At 61.5% G+C, this 12,275-nt stretch overlaps 1 protein-coding gene and 1 long non-coding RNA gene across 7 annotated transcripts in view; one reads left to right on the top strand and one right to left on the bottom strand.

Moving 5' to 3' along the window:
- NFIX (nuclear factor I X) overlaps window positions 1-12,275 on the top strand; it is a 99,806-nt gene that overhangs the window by 76,713 nt on the left and 10,818 nt on the right. For 3 of the 6 annotated variants that reach the window (XM_086698935.1, XM_086698936.1, XM_086698934.1), the window contains exons 6-9: window positions 1,026-1,162; window positions 4,022-4,144; window positions 6,023-6,198; window positions 12,025-12,172. In XM_086698935.1, coding sequence (XP_086555061.1) covers window positions 1,026-1,162; window positions 4,022-4,144; window positions 6,023-6,198; window positions 12,025-12,172 — 584 coding nt within the window. The remainder of the gene's footprint in view (window positions 1-1,025; window positions 1,163-4,021; window positions 4,145-6,022; window positions 6,199-12,024; window positions 12,173-12,275) is intronic. The other 3 variants (XM_086698937.1, XM_086698938.1, XM_086698939.1) reach the window with 3 other exon arrangements.
- LOC147583755 (uncharacterized) lies at window positions 565-4,525 on the bottom strand. The gene is made up of 4 exons (XR_015248516.1): window positions 4,296-4,525; window positions 3,757-3,924; window positions 2,072-2,356; window positions 565-1,737 (listed from the first exon to the last, which is right to left on the bottom strand). It is a non-coding gene; the product is annotated as an uncharacterized LOC147583755 (long non-coding RNA).

Below are 12,275 nucleotides of genomic sequence, written 5' to 3'. Positions count from 1 at the left end.
CAGCCCCCTGAGCTTCCTGCTTTGTGCTGTCGCTGGGCATTTGGTGCTGGGGACATAAGCCCCAGCGGGGCCCAGCTCTGCCTACAGGGCACTCCCTGTGGGGATCTGAGAAGGCCTCTCTCTTGGGCAAGTGACATGAGCCCAGACGTACGGGGGCTGTTACAGGCACGGGGTGGGTGCTCCAGGTAGAGCAGCCTCTGTCCCAGGCGAGGATGGACGTCCGGGTGGGACCCCCAAAGAGGGCTTTGGAGGCCAGCGGAGGGTGTTTAGACGTAAAACCCACTGAAGGGTTTTAGGTTTTAAGCAGGAGATGCTGGGGATTTGTGTTCTAGAAAGTACCCCTAGCAGCAGCACGTGTGGGCGGGGCTGACAGCCAGTTAGAGGCCCTCCCAGCAGGCTGGAGTAGGGGAGGGCCTCAGTTGGGCAGGGGAGTGGCGTGAGAGGACCGGACGGAGCTGAGAGGTTTTGGGGAGGTGGGCACGTTCGGCCCTTGTCAGGGCCAGTTGTTCAGGGGCAGGAAGGGACCCTGTGCTTTTTTAAAAAGCTTGAACGTTTGGTTCATCGTGAGGTTTTGGGAATTTATTTTTATTGGTTAAAGTATCGCACTACGATGTTATAACGTTCTCGTGTTAGTGATATTTTGACATAAAAGAACACAGTGTCCTGCTGCCTGAATTCCGTAGCACCCCTTGGCATTTTTGTCCCTGGAGAGCGCCTCTCGACTTGCCCTGTCCCTGGGGGCTGATGGGAAATAGAAGGTGGGACCACAGAAGCAGTTGAGGGGGGGTTTGCGGATGAAGGTATCACGGGCCGAGAAGGGGTTCGAGGAGGAGGAGCAGACCTGCGGGGTCCCGAGGGACTCTAGGGCCCGTCTGGTCTCAGGCGAAGGCACGTAGCGAGTGCTTGGGAATGCTGCGGTCATCAGGCGCCTGCTCCCCACCCGGCGGGTCACCGGCGCGAACCGGGGAGCAGTTCGGGTGCCGGTACGTCAATCTTCCCTCGTCCCGCCTGATCCTCTTCCCCAGCACCACCAAGCGCCCCAAGTCCATCGATGACAGCGAGATGGAGAGCCCTGTCGATGATGTCTTCTATCCTGGCACAGGCCGCTCCCCAGCAGCTGGCAGCAGCCAGTCCAGTGGGTGGCCCAACGACGTGGATGCAGGTATGGGTGCTGCAGGGCCAACCCCGAGCGGGGCGGCTGGCGCCTCTTTTTCCCTCCCGGTTTACCTGGCGAGCCACCCTCTGCTTCCCCTGCTGTGGGAGGCGCTACCTCCTGATCTCCCAGAGGAGGGCGGACCGGGCCAAAGGAGGGAGTGGAGGTGAGGAGCTGGGCTGCGGCTAACTCGGCCGCAGAGCCCACAGGTGTGGTGGAAGGAAGGCAGAGGCCCCAGACTTCGAGCCTCCTTGGTCTCCGTCTCCTGCTGTTTCTCTGGAGGGGTTGCCCTAGCTCCTACGGTCCTCATGGTTTAAAGCAGTTTCTCGATCCGGGCACTGTTGACATTTGGGGCCACGTCATTCTCCGTGGTGGGGCCATCCTATGCACTGCAGGGCACTGAGCAGAGCTCTGGCCTCCAGCCGCCAGCCAGTAGCAACTCCCCCGTCCTCCCCAAAGTATAATGACCAGAAACGTCTGGACATTGCTGAACATCCCCTGGCATAGGGGGAGAGGAGACCAGAATCATCCTGAGTTGAGAACCACTGGCCTGACGGGCCCAGCATCACAGAGAGGAGCAGAGCCTAGGAAAGAATGACCAGAATCATTTTGCAATCAAGCAGGAAAGGTAGGGAAGGGCAGAGGTCTAAAGGAAGCTAGCTCAGTCCTCCCAGTAGCCTCCAACCACCCCTTTCTTGGTGAACCCACCCACCTTCACCTCCAGTCTTGACGGGAGGCATAAGCAGACCCAGAGAGCCCAGATGGGAAGGAGGGAGAGTGTGTGCATGCGTATTCCCGCGCGCGCGCGCGTGTGTGTGTGTGTGTGTGTGTGAGCGTGTGCGCGCGCGCGCATGCACGTATAAATGTATGAGGAGACTGGCTGCAGGCTATTTCTGCCTGACGCACGGGTGGTACAACCTGTGTGTGTCCTCGAGGTGTGGGTTTCTCGGGGCCAGAGAGCGCGACCCGTGCGTGGGCGTTGTACGTGGGGCACGTCTGCTGTGGTCAGGCCTGGGGCTTTGCTCTCGAAGCCGGAAGAGAAGGGTCTGACCCGACGTCCCTTTGCCTGGCGTTTTCCGGAAGTGCGTCTACAGAGATGGGCCACGTGGATGGGCAGGGGTAGGAACTGGGGGGAAAGCGAGGCAGAAGGGCGGGGAGGCGCTCCCGCTTTCCCGAGGCCCAGACACAGGCTCCCGCTCTCGGCTCCCTGGGAGGAGGGGGGGAGGGTCTGAGGGTGTCTGAGGGTACGGGCTGTAACCACTGCGAAGCTCATCCCTGTGGGACAGCTCCCTGGCAGGCCTTTGGGTGCCTCCCCCAGGGTTCCCTCGTGGCAAGCAGGTGCCTGGGCCAACACAGCCCAGATACTTCCCCCGGGGGAGAGAGGAGGGGTTGAAAAGGCCCTGAAGGCTCCCCAGCCAGGGCCTCAGTTAAGGGACTGCCCCCTCTAGGACTCAAGCGCCTCGAGAGCCACGCCCACAGCTGTTTCCTGGGGTTCAGCCCCCAAGTCCCTCTGCCCAGACCTGCTTCCCGAGGAGATGTCCCCTCCCTGGCTCCTGCTCTCTTTTCTCAGCTGTCTGCTCTGGTGCCTGACGTTTCTGCTCCTTCTAGCTGTCCTGCCGCGCACGGCCCCCAACATCCTCCTGCAGCACCCCTGGCTCCTCCTCGCTTTCCCCTCTTTTCCTCCATGCCCCCCCCCCCCCCCCCCCCCGCTGTGTTGTTTCCCGGTGCTGCGACAAATCGCCAATTAAGCAGCCCAGCTGCAGGACAGGGAACAGCTGGGGAGGCGCTGTGCGGCCACGGGGACAGCTGTGCACAGCTGGTGGGGGTGCTCCCCACCCCCTCACCGTGCCAGCTATCAGGTGGCACACAGCTGCTGCCAGATAACGCCTCTGCTGGCGGCTGGGAGTTCGCCCTTCCCCCCACCCTTCCTGCAGTGAAGACTGCAGCCCCCTCACCCCCCATTCAAACCGATTCTCTGCCTCAAAGGTGGCAGCTCTGGAGGTCTCCACACCATCTCCCCCCCCCCACCCCACCCCCCGGCCCTGGGCACGGCCTCAAGGCTCAGCCCAGGACCGGAGACAGACTCCCCTGGAGGACCTGGCCCAGGGGCCCTGCTGTGTCCTAGCACCATTTGGACATCGTGCGCCCTGGGCTCAGAGATGAACTTGGTTGGCATCGTCAGGATCCTACAGGCGGGGAGCTCTGATGGGGTGTGCTCTGTGCCCCGGTTCCCACTGAACGCCATGCCATCTCTGGCAGCGGGAGCGGAGCAGAGCCTTGGAATGTCCCTCCCTGGGGCTGCCCAGCCTCTGGATCCCCTGGCAGGGGAGTCCTTTCCTGTCCGGCTCTGTCCCTGGGGCCCACCCGGGCCCTCCAGCCCCTTCCCCACTCTCTTGTCGGGTGCGGCATCACCCCCTCGGTCCCTCCTGAGGACTGGTGGCTTCTTCCTACCGGAGCCTCCCCCCTTGCAGGGCCCCACAGAGCAGACCCCGGCACGTGCTTCCTTGAGGTCTCCTTCACCCTCAGCCTAGCTCGCTAGGGCTCCTCCTGCACACCTTTCTCCCCCCCACCGCGTCCCACCCTTCATTCTGTGCCCTCTGAACTTATCCGCTCGGCAGAGAGCAAGATGGGCCCTCGGGTCTGTCCCCTGCCCAGCACACCCAAGGGCTGTCCCTTTCCTCTCCCTTCAGAGGCGGCTGGCCAGTCGGGGCTGGAAGCGGGCAAAGGAGGCAGGAAGGGGTGTGGTGGGGCAGGGGCAGCCGGGAGGGGGCCTGGGAAGAGAAGGAGCTAGCTGCTGGCTTCCCGCCCTCCCTTGCTCGCACCCCAGCCCGGCTAAACCTGCCCTGTGTTGCCGATTCCTCCCCCCAGGCCCGGCTTCTCTAAAGAAGTCAGGAAAGCTGGACTTCTGCAGTGCCCTCTCCTCTCAGGGCAGCTCCCCGCGCATGGCTTTCACTCACCACCCGCTGCCTGTGCTTGCTGGAGTCAGACCAGGTGAGAACTGCGGGCCCCGGGGCGGGGGGCAGCGGGGGAGGCGGCGGGCCAGCTGGCCAGGCGAGGGAGCTAGGGCCACCCCGAGCGACAGCCCCAGGCCCCCGGAGTAGGCAGAGGCACGGGCCCTGCGTCCCAGGCGGCACCTCCTCACCTTGTTCCCGGGCTTCTCACACGCGTGTGTGCTTGCGTATGTGCCTGGGTGTGTGCGCACGTGTGCGCTGTGCCGCACGGGCCCGTCCCGAGGCCCCCTGCGGCTTGCCGTGTGACTCGCGAGGCCTCGGGCCTGCGCCTGCCCAGGTCTTTCCTCCTGCCAGCGGCGGGTGGGGAAGCACAGACTCCTCCCTCGGTCCCCCTCTTGCCTCTTCTCTCCCGGCCGCTGGCTGAGCCCCGGGTCGGGTCGGGGTCCGGTGTCCCGACACCAGCCCGGGGCGGTGTGGGGGCACAGATTGACAGGAGCACTTGCGGGAAGCCAGGCTCCCTTCTGAGGCCCTCCCTGCCCTTTTCCGAAAGCGAAGGGCTGGGCCACAGGGGATGAATGCTGGCTCCTGGGTTGTCTTCCAGGGAGAGGAACAGGCCCACTGCTGTGGGGGGCTGTCTCGCTTCCGTCTTGGGAGAGGGGGCTCGGTGGGGGCGGGGGGAACACCTCAGTGTTCCCGAGGGGATGGAATCAGGCAGGGAGTTGTGGGAGCTGAGTCCTCATCCTTGCCACTGCCTCATTTGCCCCCCACCCCCTTGGTAACCTTCTGGCACAAAGAGGACCCTGCCCCGTGTCCGCCCGCCCACCCGCCCGCCGTCTTGTGGGCCCTTCTGTAGGATGCAGAGAAGAGTGAGGTTTACCCTCCCGGCTTCCTCCTCAGGGCCTCCTGGCTGAGAGCCCAGAGGCAGCCTGCACTGGGGCAGGGTGTGGTGGCCGCAAGGTGGGGGCGGGGACCCCAGGCCCTCTGTACAGGCAGCGGGAGGGCGGCAGGCCCAGCTCGGCTCCGCTTTTATGAACTCCAGAGAGAAGCCAAGTTTCCTCAGCCCCCTAATGAAACCGAGAGCAAGAGCGAGCTGATTGGAAACAGACTGGAGGGGGAGGACTCGGCTCAGGGAAGAGCCGGGGCCTGCGCTGGGGTGGGAGTTGTATGTAGGGAGGACGCGTGTGCGAGGACGGTGGGGCTGAGCGCTCCAGAACGTGGCCTGGGCGCCTCGGCCAGATGCACGGTCATTTGTATGCAGGAGCGGGGGCGGGGGGCGGGGTATGCGTGTCCAGGGCTCATCCTACACAGGCAAGGGGCCCCGTCTCTACCCAGAGACCAGGAGCTGTTGGCCTCCTCCGTCCCTCATCCAGGCTCCCACCTGGGCCCTGGGCCCTGGGCCGGGGTGAAGCCAGTGCGGCATTCACCAGGATGCAGGACGTCACGAGGAGCCGAAACCCTAGCTCTGCGCCGAGCCTGGGGCCTGCTTAGGATTCTCTCTCTCCCTCTGCACCTCCCTCAGTCGTGCTTGCAAAAGCAGGCACGCTCTCTCTCCAGTGAAAAAGGAAACGTTACTTAGCTCGGGGCACCTGGCTGGCTCAGTCAGTAGAGCTGCGACTCTCGATCCTGGGGTCGTGGGTTCAAGCCCCACGTTGGGTGCAGAGATTACGTAAATGAAGAAGACGGAGGACGTTGAAAAAACGTTCCTCGCCCCGGTTGCTGAGTCAGTAGGCGCTGCCTTAAGTCTCTCACTCTCCTCACCCTGGTCCTGGCCCTGCTCCTACCCCATTCTCCCCTTTTCTCTGGCTCCTCAGCGCTCTCTGTCTGACCAGCGGCCCCCGCCCCCCGCTGTCGCCCATCGTGGCCCCCCACCCGCCTCCCGGGCCCTGATGCCCTTCTCTTCCCGCTCATGTACACGCAGGGAGCCCTCGGGCCACAGCATCAGCGCTGCACTTCCCCTCCACGTCCATCATCCAGCAGTCGAGCCCGTATTTCACGCACCCGACCATCCGCTACCACCACCACCACGGGCAGGACTCGCTGAAGGAGTTTGTGCAGTTTGTGTGCTCGGACGGCTCGGGCCAGGCTACCGGACAGGTGAGTCCCGAGGGCCCCAGGAGCCCCGCCACAGCTCATCTCTGCATCTGTCCGTCTGTCTCGGGGCTCACAGGGAGAGGGTCCAGAAGCCAGGAGCCCTCCTGGGGCTGGAGCAGCAGACAGCCAGTAACGCCAGACGCCTCGATCTCCTGGATCTGGGGGCAGGGGTCTGTGTATGATGCCGGGGTCTGTCTGTCACGGTCTAGAGAAGGGCGGGGCAGTGGCTGGGCCCACCTTGCCCGGGCTCCTTGCCCCGCCCTTGGTCTCTGTTCCCCCCGGTAGGAGTGTATCCGTGATCTCTCCGACCCGACCTGGGCTCCTTGCCTCCTAACACCCCTCTCAAAACCTCAGGGCTACAGGGATTTGGTAGGTTCCAGACCAACGTTTCCCAGCCTTGGCACTGTTAGCATTTGGGGCTGTTCATTCTCTGTTCTGTGGAGCTGTGTCCTCTGTGGCCCCTACCCACTCAATGCCAGCAGCATCACCCCCTCCCAGCCCCGATGACCAGGATGTCTCCAGACTTCAGTGGGCCCCAGGGGCATCATTGTTTCCTGGTGAGAAGGCCTGAGTAGAGGAAAGGCCCCCTGCCACGGGAGCTGTTCGGAGTCTCCTGTTGGCAGAACTCTTAACAAGAGTTTCCCAGGCCAGTCACTGTTCTGGAGCGAAGCCCTTGCGCTCCTCAGCCTAGAAGAGACACTGGTTCCCCCATGGAGCTCTGCCGCCCCACTGCCCTTGTCCGTCGGCAAGCCCTAGGGCCCAGTCGCTGACCAGCAGAAACAAAGGCCACTCAGCAGAGGGCTTATTCCAGACAGTGCTGGGCCACAGGTGACCCTTCAGTGGGACAGTGGTTCTGCCTTAGTCCCTGGGAGACCACTCTGGGTTGGGACACGGGTGGTCTCTAGACCTCTGCGAAGGTTCTAGAGCCCCAGCAGCACACTGCGCTGTGAGAGGGCCCAGTTCCTCTCCCTGCCACTGGTCCAGGCTGGAAACCTGCTGTGAGAGGTCAGGTGGGGTGGGGGTGGGGATGCTCAAAGGGCCGTGGTGGGGAAAGGCGTTCGGAAGCCCGTGCCAGAGGCAGCCCGGGGAGAGCCGTGGGTGGCTCTTGGCGACTCAGCCCAGTACTGCCTCGGGGCGCCCTGTGCAGAGTGGGCATTTTCTAAGTGCTGGTGTATTGATTTGGGGCAGGGCTACAGCTCGGCCTCCTCGCTCTCGCTGTCCAGAACGGAAGCCAGTCCTCTTCCGTCTCCTGTTCTCCCTCCTTCTGCTTTTCTTGTTCCCTTTTCCCCTTTTCCCTGTGAGGTCTTCTCTTGCTGGCTCTGTAGCTCCTTAGCACATTCGGAGCCTTACCCACCTCTCTGGACAAGCTCTGTCCACTTTCAGGGGCATGGAGGGAGAAGTGGCCATGACCCCCGACAGCTACGACACCTCCTTCAGAGATGCCAGCCGAGTCTGCGGGAGCCGCCAGCCTATGTCCCAGTGTCCAAGAGGCCTGGGGTCTGGATTATGGATCAGAGAGGCCAGAAGCTCCACCTTGCCTGCCTTCTCGCCCACAGAGGCAGCTGGGGTTTGGAATCAAAATGAGACTGACCTGAAGGACCATTTTAGCCCAGAGAGCCAAACCTAAATCCACAGGACCTTCGAGAATATGGGTCAGTCCGTCTTTAAGCATCCTGATGCTGGCTGGGTCCTGAGCCTCTCCCTTGACTTGACCATTCAAGATTAAGCGCTCACCGGGTCCAGAAGTTTTCCTCTCAAGGCAGATGCTTGCTCCGTGGATAAAACACTGCAGACAGGAGGGCCAACAGTCACCCTGGTTAAACAGAGAGGCTAGCCCGGCTGGGGAGTCTCTCTGGGTTTCCTCCTGTGGCCTGTTGTGCCAAGAGCCGGGGTTGGGGGGGGGTGCGGTAGGGAGGAGGGTTGCCTTCAGTGAGCCTGCTCCATGGGGCTCAGCTTCTGAGAGGAGGCTAGAGACGTCACCAGGCTATGGAGGAGGACAGAGCCAGAGGCCCCAGACTCCGCAGCTGACCTGGTGACAGGAAGTGGCAGTAGCAGGCTGCACTTGTTCCGTGGCTACCTCCAGAGCAATAGTTCTGTCTTAGCATGCAAGAGACTCACCTCTAGGGCCCACTAACACACAGCTGCCCGGGCCTCGCCTGATCCCGATTCCGCAGGTCCAGGGTGGGGCCGAGAATCCGTACTTCTCCCCAAGTTCCCCAGGGATGCTGCTTCTGGTCGGGCGACCCCACTTTGAGACTCACTGATCTAAAGCCTGAAGGAGTAAGTTCCTCACCTCTTTGAGAATCTGGAGTTACAGACCATCTTTGCAGAAAAATACACGCACCCAGAAATGTTAACCGTTTGCAGAAGGGTTCCAGGCACCCCTGTGTTCATCCTCGGACCACAGCGCGAGCCCCTAATTGAAAAGCGCCAAATCACTGACGGCCAAGGCCAAGTGGCGACACCGCTCGGAGGAGACGCAAAGGGCAGAAGGAGGATGCCTGGTTCGCTGTATTTTCTGGCAGGGAAGAGACGACGAAGCGAACGCGATGGAGAGGTCACAGGGCCTGATGGGATGGCGTGAGTCTGAGAGGCGGGAAGACTGGTCGTAGCTCGGCCTCATCCAGCAGCGCCCGAGCAGCCAGGCCTGCGTCTTCACCTGTCAGAGGAGAATGAAGAGCTATCCCAGCCTCCAGGTTCCTTCTAGCTTTTAACTCCTGAGGTTTTCAGGCACCACAAAATCACAAGACCTTGAGATTTTAAAACCTCAACTTGTACCCCAATCAGAGCTGAGACATCCTAGCCTGGTTGGAAGTAGCTTCCAGAAACTAAATGTCGTACATCAGCGGTTTTCAACGTCCGGCCATATGGGGCTGGGATTGGCTTTATCAAGTGCGATTAACGATTTAGATCCTCCTGAGGGGAGACAGGGTCTGAGGACTAGGAGGAGGCACAGGCCACCCTATGGGAGCAAGGGCTGCCTGGAAGGCCACGTGTCCCAGCTCCTTGGGGGCCCAAGCTCAGGATGGCCTGGCCTGAAGGAGTGAGGCTGTGCTCTGTTGGGATTGTCTGTTTCCTGCCCTGATGTTGGATAGGCACAAGATAGGCTGTAGAAATGGGGAAAGGCAGATGCCGTGTGCATTTCAGCCTCACCCCTGTAGGGCTGGAGACCCCTGCCCTCCGGCCTGTGCTTTTGCCTGTTTCTGAAATGACACCTGGCACAAAGGGTCTCCAGCCCAGGACACAAACAGGGACCAGCAGCCCCGGCTTGCTTTGGTCAGGGGCCTCTGAGCGCTCAGGAAAGATGAAGTCAAGGGAACCATATGGAGGGATGGTGTTAGACCTTGGTGTCGGTCATCAGAGGTGAAGGGTAGTGGGTAGAACAGCCAGAGTTCAGAAGGGTATGGCCTGCACGAGTCAGCCATGGGGCTCGACGGTTTAAGGTGCGGCCGGATGGACGAGTGGATTCAACTCAGTCAGTGGGACTTGACAGGTGCCGCATGGGCCACGCAGAGGTGGTAGTCCGCAGGCTTGTTGGGGAGCCTGGGAGGCAGCCTACTTCAAAGGCTCCGGTGGAGGTCAAGATCATCTTAGAAAACAGGGGCAGGGGCGCCTGGGTGGCTCAGTCGGTTAAGCGTCCGACTTCAGCTCAGGTCACGATCTCGCGGTCCGTGAGTTCGAGCCCTGCGTCGGGCTCTGGGCTGATGGCTCAGAGCCTGGAGCCTGCTTCGGATTCTGTGTCTCCCTCTCTCTCTGCCCCTCCCCCGTTCATGCTCTGTCTCTCTCTGTCTCAAAAATAAATAAACATTAAAAAAATTAAAAAAAGAAAAGAAAAGAAAACAGGGGCAGAGAGAGATGGATGGTGGCTTAGGGTATCTGGCTGGCCCCACGTCGGGGACGGTGTTTTCTGGGCAGGCCTTGAAGGGCGTGGGAAGGGGTGTTGTAGACAGGACGTTCTGCAGGGAGCGCGTGTGCAACTCCTGCTCAGGCTGTGTTCCGGAAACCCCAGGTGGTCGGCAGTGGGACGTACGCGGCGGGAAGGGAGTGTAGGGGCACGAATGGTGGAGACCCCCCATTTGGGCTCCACCACATGGGCCTCGAATGCCCAACTGGGGAGCTTGTATTTTGTGTTACACGCGGTCAGAGCTGTGGAAAGCAAGGGGAGAAGCCCGAGAACCTTTGGGTTTGGAGAAGAGCGTTGGGATGAGCCTGCCGGAAAGAATCTATGGGATCCCTAGAATCAGACAGACACGGTTGTGAGTTTCAGGCCTCACCAGTTACAGCTGGGTGACTTTGGAGAAACCGCTTAGCTGCACAGAGCCTCAGTTTCCCCAGTTGTGAAAGGGGGGAGAATGGAGCTCCCCTGGCATCAGGGATTCCCACCCGTGACACTATTAACGATTGGATCGTTGCGCCTTTATCCTGGGGGCCATCTCGTGGGCTGCAGGGTGTGTAGGAGCAGCCCCGGCCCCCAGATGCCAGCAGCACCCCCCTCCCCAAGTTTTGCTACCCAGAATGTCTCCAGACATTGCCAGTGTCCCCTGCCGGGGCAGAATCCACCGCACCGTCCCTGCCCCAAGCAAAAAGTGCTGCCTTACTGGGTCTGAGGATTGGACGTTGGAACGTGAGTCAAGTGCCTCATACAGAGCTAGGCCGAGACCCTGGGCTGACGAGTACACCGTTGGCATAGGGGAGACCCCTTGGGAGTCTCATTGTCCTAGTCCGGGTGAAACCGGGGAGGATAGAAGTTGGGCTGGCTGGAGACATCAAGGGAGTGGACTCCACAGGGTCCGCCCACCAGCAGAAGAAGGAGCGCAGGAAGCTCCCAAGGTCTCACACCTGGGTGGCTGGGTGGCAGAACATCGCCCCTCGGGAGAAGGGCCCGTTCGGGACCCAGAGGTCTGGCCCAGCCCAGGCAGTAGGTGGTGGTTGAGAGCGCCGCCCGGAGCGGTGGGAGATGCGTGTCCGGAGCTCCAGGGAGGCCTCTCCAGGGAAGCTGTGCTCCGCCCTTCCCTGTGGTGCCTTCGCCCCCTGAATCCCAGAGGCTGACGCACCCAAGGCCACGTCCGGGTCTGGGGAGGAAACTTGAATCTGAGGCGCCAGAGAGGGAAGAAAGACAAGGAGTGGACCTGGTGACCGGGCAGCCCAGGCTTCCAAGGGCACTGGACACGGAAGTCCTCTCAAAGAGCCTCGTGGGAACCTGAGCAGCGATGGATTTTCCTCTCGGGCCGTTCTGTAGAGAAGAGGCCGGCACCCCGGGATCCTCAGGCTGCCGGAGCCAAGGGCGAGCCCCCCCAGCGCCCAGCATCTCCCCAGGCCGCGATGTGGGATGGACGCTGGAGGGCCTGTAGTTCTTGGCTGGGTCAGCCGGCCCCACCCCGGGGGCCCACAGAGGGAGGCATGCGTGTGTTTTCCGGGGACAGTGTGTGTGGGGTGGGGGCGAGCTGGCGCATCTTACCTGCTGAGGGAGAAGGTCTTCAAGAGCGTGAGAGTTCTAGGCGCAGCCGCTTATATGGCTAGGTGACATGTTTTAGTACCTAAAACATGTTCCCTGAGAAATAACAGACCACTCGTCGGACGCCCCCTTTCGTCCCTCCCTCAACTTCAAAAGAGGACCACAAAAAAAAAAAAAAAAAAGAGAGAAACACCTGAGAGACCAAATAGAAGCCTCACACCCTCACCCACCCTGTGCCCCGGAGGAGAGGACCCCATCCTGCATCTTCTACCGGGAGCGCCCGCTCTCAGGAGCGAGCTGGCGTGGCCGCGCAGGGGAGCGTGTGTCTGTGTGTGATGTGCCTTCATGCGTCACTCTATTTATGTTGTTCGCAGCCCAACGGTAGCGGCCAGGGCAAAGTCCCGGGGTCATTTTTGCTACCGCCGCCGCCTCCAGTGGCCAGACCTGTGCCCCTTCCTATGCCTGATTCCAAATCCACCAGCACTGCCCCAGACGGCGCCGCCTTGACTCCTCCATCACCTTGTAAGTGGACGATGAAACCGAAACCACAACGCCCAGCATCCCTGGCCCATCCAAACAGTCTCCACTGCAAAAAGAAAAACCCCTGCCCCGCCCACCGCCAAAG

Source organism: Puma concolor, chromosome A2 (assembly GCF_028749965.1).
Source record: "Puma concolor isolate L17-30 chromosome A2, mPumCon1.1.hap2, whole genome shotgun sequence".
NCBI lineage: Eukaryota > Metazoa > Chordata > Mammalia > Carnivora > Felidae > Puma > Puma concolor.
Note: the sequence above shows the minus strand (reverse complement) of the source record. Positions and strands in the feature narration are given on the sequence as shown.